At 45.8% G+C, this 20,816-nt stretch overlaps 1 protein-coding gene across 5 annotated transcripts in view; it reads left to right on the plus strand.

Moving 5' to 3' along the window:
- The window catches only part of LOC135251186 (connector enhancer of kinase suppressor of ras 2-like), an 81,605-nt gene that overhangs the window by 15,230 nt on the left and 45,559 nt on the right, over window positions 1–20,816 (plus strand). For all 5 annotated transcript variants that reach the window (XM_064328350.1, XM_064328347.1, XM_064328348.1 and 2 more), the window contains exons 2-5: window positions 9,182–9,345; window positions 17,180–17,382; window positions 17,588–17,675; window positions 20,051–20,092. In XM_064328350.1, coding sequence (XP_064184420.1) covers window positions 9,182–9,345; window positions 17,180–17,382; window positions 17,588–17,675; window positions 20,051–20,092 — 497 coding nt within the window. The remainder of the gene's footprint in view (window positions 1–9,181; window positions 9,346–17,179; window positions 17,383–17,587; window positions 17,676–20,050; window positions 20,093–20,816) is intronic.

The raw sequence follows: 20,816 nt of genomic DNA on the forward strand, positions 1-20,816 counted from the left end.
CTCATCTCCTGGACAAGGTCACCTTTAAAGTATGGGGCTGAGTAGCAGAGCTCAGAAGTCTCATCTAATTCTCTAACCCCTACATCCCTTGGCTTTCCCTACCGCGGAACACCACTGCCTGCTCTGGCTCATACATTTACTTTTCAGCTGCCTGTTTTACCAGCCTTGGGGAAGGTAACAAAACCGACCTTTTTGAACAGAAGCAAGATGTTTGAAGAGGGTGCATTTCTCTGATGCAAACCAAATGCTTTTTTTCATATTTGACATCCAAATGCTAGCCTGTGATCATCTGATATGTCACTTAGGTGTGAAACAAGGTGTGAGAAATTACTGTGGTCCCACGCTGGATGAATCCTTCTCCCTTGCCGCTCTAGAGATAACATGGTATTTCTTCCGTATTACCATGCTATTCCCATGTCATGCATCCGTCAGTTCGGCAAAGCGAAGAGTTTCATGGGACCTATTTTGAAGTCATCAAATTGATGACTCCCTACTTTGTCCATCCATCTCACCTCCCTGTCCTCTAACTCATTTTCTTCCTGTTTTCTCATTGCTGTCTCCCTGTAGTAAATCTCTAGTAGAGGCAATGCTAACAGGTACTTCTGAATGATTGCTGTAATGATATTGTAAAGGTAATTCCAATTTTATTTCATTTAATGCATTTTTTAGGAGTGCTAATACAGTGCTGATGGGTAATTTTCAGTGTGTTGTAATGGGAGTGCTAGTGCAGTGCTGATGGGTAATTTTCAATGTGTTGTAATGGGAGTGCTAATGCAGTGCTGATGGGTAATTTTCAGTGTTTGTTGTAATGGGAGTGCTAGTGCAGTGCTGATGGGTTATTTGGAGTGTTTGTTGTAATGGGAGTGTTAATGCAGGATGGATGTAAATTGTGAGCATGTTAAATTGGGTTATTAAGCACTCTGCTTTGCCATTATCACAGCTGTTTGAGATATGTTACTTAAGCCCAAACAGATATGTTATGAGCACCATGTGATCCCCATGCCACTCTGAGAGATACACAGACAGATGGACACACCCACACACATGGCAATCTAATTCAGGCAGGTACAGATTGCCTAGGACCCTGGGACCTGCAGACATGCACTTGCACACGCATGCACACATGTATTTACACATTAACATGCTCTCTCATACTCATAAACACCCACATGCACATTCACACACACACACACACACACACACACACACACACATCTCACTCACTCACACATATAGGCCTATGCATGCACACACATGCATGCAAGCTTAAACCTATCTCATAGCCACATTAATGGCAAATATGAAAATGAAAAGCAAAGCTTGGCCGTGTGCCAACTGATCCCAGCTGAAGGGCATTCTCAGCCAGCCTTCCCCCATTCCCGATAATCCTGAAGTGGGATGTGGAAGCTGTTAGTCAGATTCTAATTAAAACACAGTTATGCATTTCAGACCTGTCATTCAGTTTCAGTTGAAATGAGATTTAACTTAACAGAGTGCAGATTAGTAAAAACGCTGAACCATTCTGACACGTCCAACTGTAAATCCACACTTGAATGGGAGGCACAGTAAAATGAAGGGTTGCCAGGTTTCAGGACCTTAATAAATACATGTTGCATCTAATCTGCAGCATCTGCCAGTGGATTTGTGGAATCAAAAGTGGCTTGGTCCACTACAGTTTCTCAGAGAAAGAGACTCATAATGCATGCTGTTCACCCTGTGTTGGAATCATGATCATCACAGTTACATTGTTTTTTTCCGAGCAGTGAAATGGGGAGAACTAATGGATCTAATTCATTACATCACCTCACAATGTCCTTGACTACTGGCATTGAGCTTGGAAAACCCAGAACCATCAGAGTCAATGGCTATGTCCAAATCAGTGCACTTGCCTACTATTGATTATAGTTGTTGAATACACTGTATGAGAAAGTTAAGTAGGCAACATTTTCTCTAAATGTAGTGTACTTAAAATACCAGAAATATATAATAAAAAATAACAATTAGGATCATTAACTCACTATCGAAAAGGTACGTCTATAATGGTTATTGCTGAAAACAAATTCCTCTTTCACTTAGAGGACGGTTACTATGGTAAATTATAGCTGGCATGTTGCTATGTTTAGTGCAATGATCTCTGGGAGTGAAGAGTGCATACAATTATACATCTATGCATTCTAGAAAATCTGGGTCATGTGCAAGTATGGAAGTGCACTTCAGAGGATTTTAGTACGTATTTCACATTTGCATATTTGCAGTTCAGAACACACTTATAAACAATATGGTCATTGTACTTGCTCTTTGTCCTAACTAGAATGCAAGTACGCATAATGAAACACAGCCTACATGATACCAGCCATGGCTAGTATGTATCCATTTAACGAGCTGAAGTGGCTGACTACAAGAGTGCCTGCCATGTTCTTATCTACATGATATAAGAATGCTGTTTCATTTGCAGTGGGCTGGGTTTCATAAGTGTCCTTGCAGCTACCTTGGCAGCTATATTGGTGTCACAGCTGAGGAGATATACAGCGAAGCCCGTTGTGTTGTGTGGGATGCAGCCTGGATGTCGTGGGAAGACTTCACACGAAGTGGTGTGCGGCTGGCTAAGCCTCTCTCACATGGTCATGCTCCATTCTCCTGAGAAGAACCGTATAAATATTAAATCCTTACTTCTAAATCATTCCCAGTCTCTTCAGAGACCCTCCCACTTCCTGGACCCTGGATAGAACCTCTGCCTTGTGTAAGTGGAGTCGTACTGAGAATGGGGGACCTGGTGAGCAGATGCACTGAATGTGACAGGACCCAGTTTGTGGGGGGGGGGGTGGGGTGGTGGGGGGGGTGTGACTGACTGCAGATGGGCAGATGAAGAAATGCATAGGTACTGTAGAAGAAGAAGCCTGTGTGCCTGGCCATCATGTGCGTACTGTCAACAAACAACTCATCCCAGAACTGTCCCAGAGGTCATGCAGGATGAAGACTGATATGGGCAGATGGACAGACAGATAAACAGACAGACAGGCAGGCAGGCAGGCAGGCAGGCAAACAGACACACAAGCAGCCAGGCAGAGATGGGAAATACCACATGCAACCTCACAGTCACATGCAAAAACCTGTAAACAGACACTGAAGTATTCAGTATGAGCCAAAATAAAGACACGTGCAGACAGCTGTGAATGAAAGATAAAGGACACTTAATTCTTTGTGCAGAAACAAATTAGGAACTTGAGTTTAAACTTGTGAGTAGCAGGGCTGCCTCATTTTTAAATACTGGTTGCAGCTCTGCAATAAGCCAAAATGCTGGAAGTCCTGTGAGAACATTGCAGCAGTTGTAGTGCATATGCAAGCTTTTAAAGTCCATGGCTATATGTGAACAAATGCAATGAGGGAGCGACTGGTGCACTGGAGCAATTTAAATGTGCTCATGGGATCATGGGACAGTGTGAAGGAAACATGCTTAATGCAGCATTAGCGCTACCACATTTAAAAACGCTTGTGAAGGAAAACCGGTTTGTTCTTGTACAGAATCTTAGGTGTACAGTTTCAGATTGTATATAAAAATGTTATTTAAAAGTTGTTTTGTAAAGGTATAGTTTCACTGAAGAAGGTGAGTGCAAGGGTTTGTATTTTGATTGGTTAATTATACCAATACATATACAAATGCTCTAGTTGGATTTTTGGAGACAATTTTTCCAGTGTAAATCATTTTAACTTATAAGATAAATATTGAAAGACATGAGTTACATGTGAACAGTAGTGTGGTGTAGCTGGAATGGAACTGGAACCAAATGTTTATGGTTTTCTGTATGAAACAATAAGGCGCTTTATCTGCATCAGTACCGTAAAATGCAAACTGTGTTGACTGCCCTTGAAAAGCAAATACATGAAGCATAATAATGTATGTGGGCACCCACCAGTTATTTGAGCATAGAAGTCAAATGAAGGTAAAAGAGATAAGGTGTCATCTTATGTACACAGGTGATAAATGAAAATCCCAAAAGTCATAATCTCCTAATGACTGTCAAATGCAAGTTACACAAAGTGAATCAGAGTCATTAGAAAGTCATTCAGACCTACAATCGATGGTCTCGTTTGTATGTTAGACATCCTATCCAGCTCTGAACAAACATCATGTTACAGCCCTACGTTCTTCTCTGAAAAAGTGTCCCGGACAAAACTAACGGTTTTATACAGGAGTAAATCAATATGATTGAAATCTCTTCCTGAGGAAAAAGACTCTGGGAGACTGGCTGCAGGTGTGAGGTGGGGAATCATTCAGCTTGAGCTGAATTATCAGGTAGCCATCAGTGTCAGATTCTTTTGCATTGGTGAAGAGGCTTCAATGATCATTCCGGGCTATATAGATAGATAAATAGATAGATAGATAGTCAGACAGACACGTCTTTAATTTAATCCCCCAAAGGGAAATTACATTGACATAAAATACCTCAACCTTTCTAGTATCCCAACTACACAACATTTATGGACCAATGGTCTAGATGAGGGAATGTCATCATGTGGGAACATTGAGAATGGAGGGATAAACCATGTCAAATCAACATGTAGGGGGTGGTGGCTGTGGTTATGTCTCTATAGAGTGATTGTGTGGGTGAGTCTCCCCGTTGTCTCTGACTAATGGGCTTTGCTCATTTTGTTTGTGTACAAGTATTTTTTCCTCCTCATCAGACCACTATAGGAATGGAGGGAAAATAACTGTGCCACCTATTTTAAACAACTCTGATTTATTTTCTGCATTGTCAATGTAAACGTGCATTCACTGGAAAGTTTCCTGGACTTGAGCTTCAGTCTGAACATCTGAAATAGCTCCTCTCGAATGAGTAGGAGATCCCTCCCCCCCCCCACTGCCTAGAAACGGCGAGCAAAAACCGGCACGTTGTCAGACAATTTCTCTGGTCTTTCCAGCAACATTTTTAGACCATTTGCGGGACGCTGCAGCGACGTTGTCAGGTCCCTTTCCCGACGAGGCCAGCCTTGCCCGAGCTGGGTGCAGAGGGTGCGCGTTTCCGCGGCGCGGCGGGGGGGCGCGGGCGAGCAAGTGCGGCTGTGATTAAAATGAGCACGCAGCCGGCTTCATGGCTGCGGAGGCAGAAGTAGGTCAGGGCTGGCGCTGGAGCCTTCCCCAAGGCCCCCCTGGATCGGCTACCGCGGCTCGCTGCCGCGGCTTCCCTCCCCGCCATCCTTTATTCATATCGGGTCTTTATGTAAGCGTGCCGGCTGTATCCGCCACCGAGCTGGCCATTTCGCCTTTTCTCGGCTCGGCCGCGATGCCGCCACAGGTGCGCTGTGATTATCGGCAGCTGGAGAGCAGCGAACGGGCGCCTCGCGAGCAGATAGCGAGATGGGCGAAAAATAAATGATCTGCGTTCCTCATATCAGCACGGAGATGGTGACGGTTCCAAACCTGCTGGAAGCGAAATGAGGGTGTGATACACATGCTGGTTTAGGTTCGCTGCGGGGGATCGAAAATCTGTCTATTACAAATGAGCTCATGCCACGTACAGTTCTGTGCGCATTCATATGCTGTTGTGCCTTTCTACACATTATACAGGAGCGGCCATTTCCTGCCTCTGCTTGCATTACTTCTTTGAGTTCCCATTGCCAGAGTGTCCAATTATAATGTATCGTGTTTATCTTTGTGCATGCATGGGTGTGCCAATTAATTTCCAAGGCCAGTCATCGACGCCGATTGTGAACTGCTTGTCTTTCAGAAAACTGTTCAGCTCGACCATAGGGAAAACATGATGATGAGCAACTCAAGGGAGTCGGCTGTTCCATAGAGATTATCCCTGAGTTTCTGTTTGGTTGTTTTTAAAATTAGATATGGCTGGAGTGGTGTATTGCTCCAGTTAAATTCCTGGGAAAGATCAGTTGCAGGAGAGATGTTTGACGATACTGAGGTGTCTCACTCTGGCAGAAGTTCACCACTAATCCCACTGACCTAATCGTCAGCCACCAAGAAAACTGGAAAACTAAACTATTTGAAACCCAGTCATCAGTCATCTCCTCCTCCAAACAAATTAACTAACAAATTACAGAATGAGTTGCCATATTGCAAAGGGATTCTATTTAATTCTCCCCCAGGAAATATGGAAATAAGCCTCAGCTGCTGTAGCGCTTGGAAGAAGATGGGGGGAATCATGCATGTGCTTGATGTAGCCCAGACCTTGTGGTGGTGTCCCAGGGCATTGTGGGAAGGCAGAGGGGTCAGTGAGAGGATTTATTATTAGCAAAGCCTGTGGGCAACGGACCCATTCTTCATGATGCAGTGAAATCATATTGTGGAAGACACACATACACACACATACACATTCCTATGAAAGAACAAATTTTAATTATTAAAAATGTAACCGGTACAATGAACAGATGTAAATTAGTTTCAGAGTGTGACCTCACACAATTGGCCAAATGTTATTAGACAAAAGGCAAAACAGCAGCTAGTTAGGAAGACTACCACCGTGCAGGTATTACAAGTTATTGCAGCTCAATGTGTTTTCAGTGGGAATTAAATATGATGTACTCTTTTTAATAATTGATGCAAGAAGTAATGTTGTGTACAAATCAAGAAGACTGGTATTTTTTCACGATTTGTTGTGCCTATACGGCATTCTGTCCCTGACTTTATAATAATAATAATAATATTATATTAATAATATAACTAGACAATTCCTGCAGAAATTGTGAAGTGTGGTTGCCACCAATGCAAAGTCGACTTTCTGCTAAACAGAGCTTTGTACATTATGTAAACATTATTCTTACATGAGTATTCAGTATTACTATTTTGGAAGAAGACAACGTATTTCAGGTTTCGTATGCTATGTAGTTTATATGGTGTTCTAGGCAGTTGCTAGGATGTTGCTAGGTGGTTGCTATGGAGTTCTAGGTGGTTGCTAAGGTGTTGATAGGTAGTTGATATGGTGTTCTAGGTGGTTGCTAGGGTGTTGCTAGGTGGTTATTATGGAGCTCTAGACGGTTGCTAGGGTGTTGGGTTGCTCGGGTGTTAATAGGTGGTTGATACAGCTAGGGTTAGGATTAGGGTTACAGCTAGGGTTCGGGTTAGGGTTGCAGCTAGGGTTAGGGTTAGAGTTGCAGCTAGGGTTAGGGTTAGGGTTTCAGCTAGGGTTAGGGTTACAACTAGGGTTAGGGTTAGGGTTGCAGCTAGGGTTAGGGTTACTGTTAGGGTTTGGGTTACAGCTAGGGTTAGGGTTAGGGTTACAGCTTGGGTTAGGGTAAGGGTTAGGATTACAGCTAGGGTTAGGGTTAGGGTTTCAGCTTGGGTTAGGGTAAGGGTTACAGCTAGAGTTAGGGTTAGTGTTACAGCTAGGGTTAGGGTAAGGGTTATAGCTAGGGTTAGGGTTAGAGTTACTGCTAGGGTTAGGGTTAGCATTACAGCTGGGGTTAGGGTTACAGGTAGGGTTAGGGTTACAGCTAAAGTTAGGGTTACAGTTGGGGTTAGATTTATGGTCGGGGTTACAGCTAGGGTTAGGGTTAGGGTTACAGCTACGGTTATGTTTAGGGTTAGTGTTACGGCTAGGGTTAGGGTTAGGTTTACAGCTAGGGTTGGGGTTACTGCTGGTTTTTGGGTTAGGGTTAGGGTTACAGCTATGGTTAGAGTTAGGGTTACAGCTTTATTATGTAACAAAAAAATAATCATCTGGAGACCAAATGTTTTGTTTTTCCTATTCCCTTCTCTTATTGTTTTTGAGTTAGAGATCTACTCTGAAGCTGTATAAATATGTCATAAATGGCTGGAAGTCTGCAGGAATTCACAGCCGACTGTATTGTCATGTTCCCCTTTTACACATGGTTATTGGACAGTGTGTTGTGTCATACTTCATCTTCTCTGTTTTCATAGCTTTCATCATACCTCTCACATTCTATAAAAGTAATTTCATCTCTATCCCATATGCTCTCTTCAGAATGCAGACTGAATAATTCAATAGAGTTCTTAAATAGAGTGCTTTTAACTTTCCATGCATCTGCAGAACATGGGACATGATTGCTTTGTCATACAGATCTTTTCTATTTTAGGCAAGTGTGTGTGTGTGTGTGTGTGTGTGTGTCAGTGTCTGCATATGTATGCATGTGAGTGTCTGTGCATGTATGTTTATGTGTGTGCGTACGTGTGTGCGTGTGTGCATGTGTGTCAGTGTCTGCGTATGTATGCATGTGAGTATCTATGCATGCAAGTATGTTTATGTGTGTGCATGTGTGTGTGTGTGTGTGTAGGTGTGTTTGTGCATGTGTGTGTGTGTGTGCGCATTCACGTGTGTATAAAAGGTTGGTGATGGAGATACAGATACAGTATAACCTTAAACAGTGACCTTAGCCCATTGCTAAGTGGACCTCAAATTCATTCAGCTTCTTTAAAAGCACAGAACTGATGGCTGAATGGGTGTGGGTCCCCTACGGTGCTCATAGTTAGTGTTTCACAAAAAGGTACATACCCTCCTATAGCATGAAGGCAGAGTTCCTGGTCCTCACCTGCTTTTCTGTCCATCCATTTCGTTATCAAACCATATAAGGGATACATATGTGACTGAATATTTCCTCTTTTCTGTTCAATAAGTGCTAAGACTTTAAGGGTGGTAGTTGACTGTGTGCTTTTGGTAAAGATCCAGCAGGGCTGAATATTTTCATATCTCCTCTGTTGGATGTAACTTCACACGATGCTGGATTTAACACTGAGCCACACTGAGAAAATGCTCTCCAGGGTGTTGTTGTTTGATGACAATAAGAGTCACATCTCCGCAGGAGAGATTTCGAGAAGCAATAGGACTTTGTACGATTATACCATACGGATTGCTATGCAATATTTATCTGGTGCAGCAGTGCTATGTTTGAGCATTCATTCCTTCTCTCTCTGCGCAGTGGTCTGGTTGGAGCACTGAACTACTGCCAGTGGTTTCTGATAAAATGTGCTGATACTCATATACAGGTTAAAAGCTCCATAAAAATGTGCTTGTTTTGGGAAGAATGAACCTGGATTGTGTAAATAACCATCTGACTGTTTGTGTAAATAACCCCCCGCCGCCCATTCAGTCGTTTTCCTAGGACACATTGGCACATTATCGCTTTAGCACGTTAGCACATTAGCACGTGTCTCGACGTCCTGCTGCAGGTGTTTTTAAAGGCCTCCTGCCTGGTCCCTGTGTCTCCCCCGCAGGCTTGGACGACTGCCTCCAGCAGTACATCAAGAACTTTGAGCGGGAGAAGATCAGCGGCGAGCAGCTGCTCCACATCACCCACCAGGAGCTGGAGGAGCTGGGCGTCACTCGCATCGGGCACCAGGAGCTCATCCTGGAAGCCGTGGACCTCCTCTGTGCGCTGGTGAGCGACCGAGATCCTCCTGGACGCAGGGCAGCCACACACACTGCTCATGTAATACTACTCACATGTTCTTCTTCCCCGCACGTCAGCTGTTAGCGTGCGTGTGCCGGAAACCTTCTGGCTCTTAGCTGCCTGGATGTCTCCTGACAGCTGCCTGCCACGTAGGGGGGGGTAAAGGTCAGCGGTTCAAACCGACCTCGAGGGGGAGTGACCTCGGCGTGCGCCGGCGGTGCGTGAGCTCGCTCCGCTTAGGCTCCGTACCCCCGGGGCCGAACCCACGCGTGGCACCGCGCGTGTATGCGCACCTGGCTTTGGCGAAGCTCTGAGCTACCACGCTGTCGCTGCAGGCGGGGCGTACAGATGAGCTTCCGGGATCTGTGATATGTTGCTGATTCGGTGGGGGGAGGGGGGGGAGGTGGATGGGTGCTAGTACATGGGGAGGGTGTGGTGGTCTTATCAGTCTAAAGCAAGGGCTACCCCCACATGCATACATACTACGCATGTACAAATGCATGCTCACACGTACAAGTACAGTACATGCATGCACTTGTCTACCTTTAACCATTGGGTTTGTACGTGTGCTTTTATATTTGCATTAGTGTGCATGTACCTGTATGTGTGAGCATGCATTTGCATGTGTGAATGCATGAGTGGGTAAATCTTGATTTAGACTGATAACCCACCAAACTAACTCCCTCAGTAACTGATACTCTCTCAGGAGATCCACAGCAAGATTATGAAGATGAAAATTGCCACTCCCCTCTTACACATTCATAGCACACATGCCTTGGCGCTTTATATTTCAATGCAAAGCCTAAAGAATCTCCCTCCCTTCCTAACTGTCCCGATGGTCAGTTTGAATGTCCTGGTTACCTTAATATTTTCCTGCAATTTATCTATGTCTCTTTAATGTCTCACACCCACATAATTTATCTCTCCATCTCTTTTAAAAACACTTAAACCTCCTCTTGCTATACTTGTCCACACACACATGCACTCTCTCTCTCTCTCTCTCTCTCTCTCTCTCTCTCTCTCCCTCCCTCCCTCCCCAGATGTTTCACAGCTGTCATGCACACAGAGCTGTTTTTATACACAATGTGCTTGCATGTGTATTAATAGCAGATATGACGCATTTGATGAATTGCTGGGAGGGTGAGTCGGGGCCGCTGGGTTTGTGGGAGCGGTGGAGATGCACACCAGTCCACCGAGGGGCCGTGAGCGTCCTCGGGGGCCGCTGCATTCGTGGGGGGGGGGGAGAGGGGGCGTTGATGTCGTGCTGTCGGTGGGGAGGACGGCCGTGTGAACGGTCCCTCGCGGGCTCTAATGAAGCGCGCGTCTTCACACGCTCGGGCGTCTCCATGAGCGGCGTGAGGCGCGGGCGGATGCCGGCTCTCTTTCGACGGCTCCCGCCGATGCCATGACGGCCGCTCCTCACGGCTGCGTGTGTCCCAGGGGCCAAGGGGCCCGGGTGGGGGGTGGGGGAGCAAAAGCGAGCTGGCAAACACACTGACAGCTGCTTCGAACAGGCATAGCCGTGGCACGCGCACACAAACACACGTGTGCGCCCGTAAGTGTTCATGGACACATACAAACAGATGGAAGTAAGCGCATGAGTTACTGAGATTGCTATTTTGTGCTTATCTGCTTTCATCTCTTTATTGGCAACCCTAATGTGGCAGGAATCTGGTCAAATCTTTTGTATGCCTAATTTATTCATTTTTGCTAAGTTTTTGCACCGCATTAGTGATTGTTTTTACTCGGATATGTTCTTTAATGCAGCGACGTTCTTTAGATTTGACTTTTTTTCTCCGGTAGCAAAATCATTTCACCTTTCAACTTTCCAAAGAGAAGTAAAAAATGATTAGTAAGAAAGCTGAACAAAAGAACCAAAGTCTTTTTTTATTGATCATATATTAATATATTACGCCAAATGTGAAAAGCTGGCAGGGTATAATCTATGTTATTTTTTTTCTCAAAATGCTTTATTAATATGTGGCAGGAATGCCGAACCCTTTAATCACTAGTTTCTCCTTTTCAGGAAGGTTTTCTCTACAGTGTTCTTTGTGCTTTGTGTGAAAACTGTACGTGTGCACAGTTGTGAAGGCAGTCTGCTGCTCACTGTGCTGTACTTTAATTACCCACAGGGAGGTCCATTCTGAGAAATAATCCTCGTCTGAGGGCACTTTCTCTCTTGGTCTATTCATAGATGTTTGTATGAAACCTTTTTTTTTGCTTCTCATTATATACCAATAGATCACTGCTGCTAGATAGTATTATTTTTCATATAACATAAATACTCTTCTTTCTGACTTTCTTAAAACTTACTAAGCAATGAAACAACTTTCATGAAACGGCTTAGAAAAATACATCCAAACAGGTATATATTAATGCATAAACCAATTCATTAATTAAAAGTTAAATGATTGAGAAACTGGGTGGCTCATCCAGTTGAGGCACTGTTCTACTCTGCGTATGGGCCTTGGTCTGGTATTAAAGCCAGTGCCGGCACCGTTGGTGCCCCCAAAGGGAAGCACTTAATTGGCTGTAGCGTCGTCTGGAGAGAGAGGGATTTCAGTTGTCAGGAGCTCAGTAGTGCAGCAGCGACCCCTCTGGTCAAACGGGTACGCTGCACAGGCTTCATATGAGCCATTTTCTTCCAACTCAATGCTTGTGCAGGCTTGACTGGTGGAGTGCATACATAAAGTACACAGCAGCTGACATTTTGTTTTGGAAGAAAGCGTGCGCTTGTCTGGCCTCTACCGAACTGACAGATGGGGTTGCAGTGATGTGCATCCAAATTTGGAGAAAATAAGGGCAAAACAGTAATAATAAAAAATTGAAAATGTATCTTAATGTTACACATGAGCTACCTACCTGCTCACAGCAGGGATTGGACAAAAATGGCAAAATGCCTCTCTCTCCACAAAAATATGAATAAATAGAAATTATTGAGGAAAAATAAATTTCCCTTCACTTAGCCTCCAAATTATGCTGAACTGTAGTCTAATCCAAAGGGGTGCTGTTTTTCTAAAAACGTATTGTCATTTAAGTGTGCATGTTTTTAACAATGATTTGTAACCATTTCAAGGTTGAATGAGAGGGATTTAATATTATATATGCTGTACTGTTTTGATAATACAGATAGCCCTAAACAAAACGTCTCATGTATCATACACAAGATCATGCAGTAAATTCTCAAAAATTGATTGATCTGGACTGTCTATATTTAATAGAGAAAGATTTAGGTCACTGAATTACTGTAGGGGAGTCAGAGAATACAAGTGCAACAGGAAGAGTTTGATTCAGTCAAAGGTAAAAGCATTGCATAAGATAAACTGGGCAGACTCTGAGAATGGTAAACACTAAACACTCCAGAGAGAGAAATTTAAATCAACTCGGAATAGTTGAGGAGACAGTGTATGGAGGAGGAGTTATTTGTCAGAGGCAGTGGATTGTAGAGGGTTTTTTTCTGTCAGAGGCAGTGCAGGGGGAGTAGCTATTTGTCAGAGGCAGTGGATTGTAGAGGGTTTTTGTTCTGTCAGAGGCAGAGCAGGGGGAGGGGCTTGCTAGTCAGAGGCAGTGGATTGTAGAGGGTTTTTGTATGTCAGAGGCAGAGCAGGGGGAGGGGCTTGCTAGTCAGAGGCAGTGGATTGTAGAGGGTTGTTGTATGTCAGAGGCAGAACAGGGGGAGGGGCTTGTTAGTCAGAGGCAGTGGATTGGAGGGGTTTTTCTATGTCAGAGGCAGAGCAGGGGGAGGGGCTTGTTTGTCGGAGACAGTGGATTGGAGGGGGTTTTCTATGTCAGAGCCAGAGTAGGGGGAGGGGTGTGTTTGTTGGAGGCAGTGGGGAAGGGGTTTCCTATGTCAGAGAAATTTCAGGAGAAGGAGCTTTGTTTACAGAAACTACATTTGGAGGAGCTTATGGAGGACCTGCCCTCTCTCAAACCTGATTGGTGACTCAAGGTCAAGCTTGTCATCATTAGGGACCAGTGCTTTTGATAAAGGTCGTTGAGTCACAGGAGGTCATGATGCAGACAGCTCTCCGGCTGTATCCGACTGTGAGGAAGTGGGGTAGACATGCACTTCCACGTCTTCAGTCTTCGGTTCATGTCTACAGCACAATAGTTAATCTTTATAAGTAATTAAATTTAGAGAGAGTAACATTTTTAGCTGTCAGCATGAAGTTAAAGCGTGATGGAGAGGCGCTTGATCCTGTTGGTTTGGAGCCTGAGAAACTGCAGTGAATATGTATTCAGTACATGCAGGTGGAGGGGAACAGAGAAAGGCAGGCAGTTTCCACACAGCGGCTGGTCACTGCTAGCTCCATTGGACCAAAGCTTAGGGGAGAGGGAGGGGCAGGGGGATGGTGGTTAGAGACTGTACTGTCCGTGTCCTATCCCTCCTGGGCCTGCTGCAGTTGCTGCGTATGACTCATGAGAGTGTGTGTGTGTGTGTGCGTGTGTTTGTGTGTGTGAATGCGTGCGCGCATGGGAGTGCGTGTCCGTGTATGTGTGCATGACTTGGCCTCAATGGCTTTGTGTGACAGTTACTGCTATCTTCTTAATGACTTTGTGAGGTTGATCTTCTATGAATCTGGATGTGTACGCAGCTGTGTGCTTGCTTGCACGTTTGGGCGATTATGGACGTTTTACAGACCGTGTAAATGTCTGCATGGACGCCATGGATGTGAGGACGTGGATAATGATGATGTTAACGATCGTGGCGCTGGCAGTGGACGCTGGGCGGGTCTCGTGTTCCGTGTCGGGCCGCCGCTCGCTTCGTCTCTGTCCCCTGTACTGCCGTGGTGATTCACACTGGCTGCACGCACCTCTGAGGTCCATCTGCACCCGATGCACGGGAGTAGCGCTTGTGCGTAGCCATTGCGTCACCATGGCGAGGAGGGTGACATGAGTAATGGCTGTGGGAGAAGCAGGGAGGGGAGGGACAGATCCCTGTATACAGCCATTCCGGTGTCCCTCAGTTCATACAGACACCGGGCTGCTATTCAAGAGAAGACGACAAAGAAGAAGAAGAAGAAGAAGAAGAAGAACAAAAAGCAATATGAATACATTGCTTACATGTAACACAGTATTTTCTATTTATAAAACTGGGTAAACTGGGCTGTACCATACGAAGAATTTTAACCTGGGTTTGAACTTTTTCAGGTGACAGTGTGGTATAGCGATTAGCTAATTATCGGAAGGTTGCAGGCTCAAATCCCTACCTGGGTACTGCCACTGCACCTCTGTGGTGTAAACCTTAATTGCTTCAGTGACTATTCATCTGTATGAATTTAAGTCCTAAGTTTTAAGCAGCTATTTAAACTGTATTGTGAGCGCCCCTGTTATAAAATGGCCATTGTGGTGCTCCCTGGCATCTCACATTATTTCCGATGGCATTTCCTCTGGCACACTCTGCCGATGTGGACTGAGAGAAAAAGAGAAAGATGGCCGTTATCTCCTGGCAGCATGCGGCGGGATTAGCGGATTCTCCGTCGATCCAGCACTCGCCGCGCTCCTGTTGCCGCTCAGCTCCCCCCGTGGGGGAATTAGCATTTTAATTGCGCGTGGAACGTCCGGCGGAAGAGAAAACCAGGGAACGTTCCCTCTGAATGTCAGCAGAGAGGAGGAAAGGGGTGCTCAAAATGGTCAAGAGGGGTTGGCTCTTTTTTTAGGCAGGCTTTTAATGGCACCATCTCTTCCTGTTACATTACATCATCCTTTGTGTATTATATAACCTTCCATGATAACAGGTCTTTAATGCGTGACCCAGTCCTGGACTGGGCAATAGGCCAGGCTTGGCTTTGCTGTTGTGAACAAAAGGGAAAGAGCAAACAGCAGAGAGGGGGGGAAATTAAACAATAATTTAAAAAGGAATTATGAAGACATCAGGCTGGGTGCAATTAACTGTGGTGCAGCCCTGAGGTTACCACAGCAACTAGCTAAATGGGCAAGAGGGTGAAAAGAGGTTGTTTTTCAGACGCTCAGACTTTCGGCTTTTTGACGTGAGGCTGTCAGTTAAGATGATTATTGGCCACCACTGTGTGCACACATGCGTGGACATGCACTCACACACACACACACACACACACACACACAACCCAAACACACACGCATGCACACACACAGACACACACACACACAAACTGTGCACACCCACACACACACAAATCACACACACACTCACACAGACATGCACATACACACACACACACACACACACACTCAGACACACGCATACACACACACACACACACAGATGCGCACAACATGGTCATGTGAGAAGGGATTTAAAACAAACTGGGCGGATATTAGATTGGCCTGAATTACCCCTTGACCTTCTGACATCCACAGTCTGCTACACATCTGCCCCTCCCATGGTTCAGTGCAGGCACATCAGACAGCATTGGGATGCTTCTGGAAACAATGTGTGCTGCTGGAGGCTTACTGACAATGCTGTTCGCAGAAGGGCTTAAACTCTCTCAGTGTCCTCCACGCGTTGTTTTATGGGAAATCATTTCTGTCAGCTTCCCCAGCGATGCTGATTTAAGCTGATGTGGGCAAATTAGAAGAAAAAAAACTGCTCAAACAAAAAGTCTTTCCTGTAGGGATCACAGGCCAGTCTGTAGGGCTACAGACAAGACTGAACCTGCAGGAATCTGCCTTTTAAATGAGCATCCTGCTGTATTTTTAAAGACGGAGAATAAATGTAATATATTCGTGAAGTATCGGGGCAGGTGATTTGCATTCTACACCACTTTGGTGAAAAACATGTTTGCTTAAAATCGTGTGATGGCAGTTTTGCACTGTGGGTAGAAATCTAGAATTGTTGCAAGAGGGTAAATGCTTTATGTGTGATAGCCTGATAACTGACATTGATAGCTTAATAAAGCATAAGTTATTTCGTTCTTTTCTCAGAATGGTGAATTTGCTGAAATGTCTCTTACCATTCTGAAACTCACAGAAAGTACAAAATTGTGCATTTACCAAAAAGTCACTTTTAAAAATAAGAAAAGAGCGCATAATATTTGATATTTTATTGTTTTAAAAAGAGATAGAATTAGTAAAACTATTTTTGAAACTAAAAATAATGTCATTTAAAGTGCATCAAGAAGCATTCGATGCAATCATATACAAATGAATTGGCTGCACATTTCAAGTGGAACATTTGCACAACCGACAAAAGAACAGAATGTCCCAGAAAATGATCAAATAAAAAAAGAATAGAAGAAGAAGCTCTGCCTCTCTATTGCTCCCCACCTGCACAGAGCTCAGGCCAGCCAGCAGGGAACTTTGCAGATGGAAAGGCATTGTGTATCAGGTGCATCAGAGAAAAATCAGGCTATTGGATGATCTGCTAAAGGCCTCTCTGACAGGAAACATTACAGATTTATACAAGTGTGTCTTGTTTCTCAAGCGTCTGAACCACGCCTCTCTGTCTACAGAAGTCGCACAAATGAAGTCCTGTAGGATAGCATCTGTGTTGTTTATCTGTCTGGTCCCTCTGCATTTCATTACTGACTCCCTGGTCTTTGTCAATCGCCTGACACTACAGAAACAAGTAGCTGGTGTGGTTGTCAGCTGAGGCTGTGCCAAACACTTTCAGAATAGCTCCCACTGCTTCACCATGTGACACTTTTCACAGATAAATATGGCTTGTGAATGGAATGGGTTGTAGGTAAAGCCCTTTTTACGAAGTAGGAAGTGCTGTGTTCTAGCCTCTTACATGACTCCCTTCATGTCGAATCGCTGAATGCATTTTATGCCGAGGAGAGACTGTCCTCTGGGATGTCCAGAGTCCCCGTCTGTGACCCCATCTGTCTGGGACGTGTTTCAGAACTACGGGCTGGAGACGGAGAACCTGCGCACGCTGTCACACAAGCTCAACGCCTCGGCCAAGAACCTGCAGAACTTCATCACGGGCCGGCGCCGCGGCGGTCACTACGACGGGCGCGCCTCCCGCCGCCTGCCCAACGACTTCCTCACCTCCGTGGTGGACCTCATCGGGGCGGCCAAGAACCTGCTGGCCTGGCTGGACAGGTGCGTGCCCACCCTTGCCCTTCTGCCTGCCCGCTGAATCCTTCCGTCAGTCCGTCTGTCCGCCTGCCTGTCCCATGCCTAAGACTGCTCTCTGTCTGTCTGTCTGTCTGTCTGTCTGTCTGTCTGTCCCTCTGACTGTATGTTTGGGTGTCTGTGCAGCTTGCAGAGGTCTCCTAACGACCCTGTGTTTGTTTATCTCTGTCAGGTCCCCGTTCGTCAGTGTGACTGAGTACTCACTGCTGAAAAACAACATCGTTCAACTGTGCCTGGAGTTAACCACTATAGTGCAACAGGTAAGTTTACCATGCCTGAGATGGTTCACTAGCTTCCATATTCCATGTCTTAGAAGAGCCTATGATGTCTCGGAGCTAGTCTTCCCATGTTCCATCGCTTCTGCACAAACAAATACGTCTCTTTGGTAGGTCACAGGGATGGACCCCCCATGCTGTTGGGGGGGGGGGGCGGGGGGATTAAACGGCTTCTGCTGAAGCTCGGAGCTGCAGGCAGGGCTTGTCTCAGTGCGAGAGCTCTTCTGTTTGATCTGAGGCGGCAGTTTGTCCCGCTGTCCCAGCAGCCCCTGGGGTTCTGTGGAGCCCGCGCCACGGCCCTCGCAGGGCGGCGTGCCCCCGCTCCGGTGACCTGCCTGGTGAATCACCGAAGCGTCGCCCCGGCTGCGCTCCCCGAGGCGGCGGCCCGGATTCTCCGTCTTAATCAGGAGCGGCTGGTGTCTGCGAGATAGCCGAGCCGCCGCGGGGGACCAGCGCGCGCAGGTGGCGAGCTGGCTGGGAGGAGGGCGGGGCCTGAGAGCCCCAAAGAGGGACGGTGGAGCGTCAGGCACTGATGCTGATGCTGTCGTTCTCCTGTCGATGCGGGTCGACGGTTTTGACGGGGGCGGCGGGGGGAATCCTTTGAGATTGGGCTGGGACGAGGGACATGCGTCACCTTCATGGTCAGTTATCCGGTTAACGGGTCCCTTTGATGTTACCTCGGAACGCTGCGAGCAGAGGGGTGCATGATGGGAGTGGTTTACACCAGAGGGTCCTGTCCTCTCCTCCTGCTGGGGTTTGGGCTGCCTTAAAGTGGACCCTCACTTTTCACCCTTTCTTCTTATACAGAAGAAGGAAGTCTGGGCCTAGATCGGTAAAGCCTGTCAGATTAGGAGGCTTGGTTGAGCTTCAGTTTTGCCTTTTAGCTCATAATACAAGATATCATTGATCAGCACTCCTCTTCTGTGAACCTTAAAGAATAAGGGCCCTGGTATTCTTCATCTACATTCTTCACACATAAACACACACACACACACACACACACACACATACCGTAAGCACATACACATATGCACACACCCCCACACCTTGTCTTCTATTATCTGCTCTGTGTGATATATGGGGCAAAGGAGTGCTGTGTTCAGGATTTATTCTGTTGCAGATGTGGCAGCATATCCATGTTTTTCTACGCGTACAATGACTTACATTGTGTCCTTTTACCTTGGTGTCTAAATGTTTGGAGACTGTGGCGGTCGGCTGTTCAGACTTGTGGTAAACAGAAGATGTCTGGCCAACTTAATGTTTTTCTCTCCCTTGCTGGATTTTGTTGGTCTCGCAACACAAGGCTCTTTCCGTACTGAGCTCCCCCTCACCAGGGAGTCCTCCTCTCTCTCTCTCTCTCTCAAGAGAACCTTTACCCCAGTCCTGAGAGAGCCCTGTTTGCTGTTAGCTCCTGCCCTCTCACAGAGGGTTAAAACTTAATAGCTGCTCTCAATACGGCCGAGGTAAAAAAACAGAACAAAACAAACAGGCCCTGTTCCGCAGCCGAGGGTTCGCGGGCGCGTAGCGAGAGCGTCCTGATACACAGTGTGCCAGCTGCTTCTCTCCCCATAGACCCTGGAGAGCAGAGCGGTGCGACGGTCTCTCAGGAGCCCGATGGAACGTGCTGTACCTGGCTGGGCAGACTCCCACACTTTGTGTTTGTTTGGGTCCTCCGGCGAGTGCGTTCCTCTGTGTGTTTGTCCCCTGGCTGAGCTTCGGGGTACACACTGTGCTCTGCCGCCGCCGCTGTGGAATCGGGGGTAAAGTGGCACGGGGCCATTTCTTCACGCAGACTGCTCTGGGCTCCTGCAGATGGCCGCTGGCGGGCAGTTTGTGTGTGTGTGTGTGTGTGTGTGTGCGTGCGCGCATGTCCTCACAACAATACTATTTTGGTAAATTTGCGACTTGAGTGTGGATTCGCTTTTAAAAGGTTTCTTTCTACTGCCTCTACTAATCAGATATATAGTGTGTATCAGGGGACAGGATAGGAGAAGGGGAACAGAGACCTGGTCTAACTACTGCTCCCTCATATGTCTCTCTCTCACAAAATCTGTCGTATCTGACGTTCCATATTTTTCCTCCAACTGGTATCTCTCCTCCCTGTGCTTTATCTCTTCTTTCTGAAATGTCCCCTTCCTGTATCTCTCTTCCTTCCATTATTTTTCCTTCCTCTGATATCTCCTGTTTGTCTATCTTATTCCTACCATATTTATCCTCTCTATATGTCTTGTATCTCTAATACCACTATTCCATCTCAAGAGTACCAAGCAAAACATGTTTGTGATTTTCAAAAGTGTGCCTGTGTGCAACTCGCTGGGGTTTTTTGGCTCTGATATGTACTGTGTTTTATTCTTATGCAGGACTGCACAGTATACGAGACGGAAAACAAGATTCTTCACGTGGTGAGTTCTTACCTTGCTTTAGTTTCTGTGCCTCCCATAAAAGTTTTGCTCACAGTAGATAGACTAAGGGATATTCTGGTCTCAAATCAGCATATTAAATAAATAAATAAACCAGCCATAAATAAATCAGACTGTTGTATGCAGATTTCCTGGTGTACGGTGGCTTCTCATGGTTGAAGAGCTGCATTATGTCAAAACATTATACAATGATTTTTTCAAGCTCGGTTTTTAAAGCTGTATTTTTTGTGCTTTTGGTCCACACAATTACTAAACGTATGCCATGTGCATACAGATCCCTTTGTTAACGGGCTCCATTATTGAATTGGTACAAAGTAACAACTTCTATCCCACTCAGGCGTTTGAATTGACACTTAAGAGGCTTTGTATTTCTTATCATTTTTAGTTGAGTAGGCAAAGTCCTTCTCAGGCTTTTTTGGGTTTAGAAATGATAATAACTTGTCCATATGATGTGCTGCAATCTATTTTTGCAGCTCATTTTGGTCAAGAGCAATCTGATGTAAAGTACTTGGCGTAAGGGTACCAGGGCTGAATCCTTTCCAGTGCATGAGCACCCTACACCTGATGCTCTAACCACAGGCCCACATGCTGCTGAAGTGAAAAGTGAGCATTGGCTGAGGAAGGGGCAAGCGGACACATGCAGCGGCTGTGGTTTACCCAACATGCAGGGAATCAGTGAACATGGGCACAGCCAGTCTAAGCCTGT

Source organism: Anguilla rostrata, chromosome 3, assembly GCF_018555375.3.
Source record: "Anguilla rostrata isolate EN2019 chromosome 3, ASM1855537v3, whole genome shotgun sequence".
Lineage (NCBI taxonomy): Eukaryota > Metazoa > Chordata > Actinopteri > Anguilliformes > Anguillidae > Anguilla > Anguilla rostrata.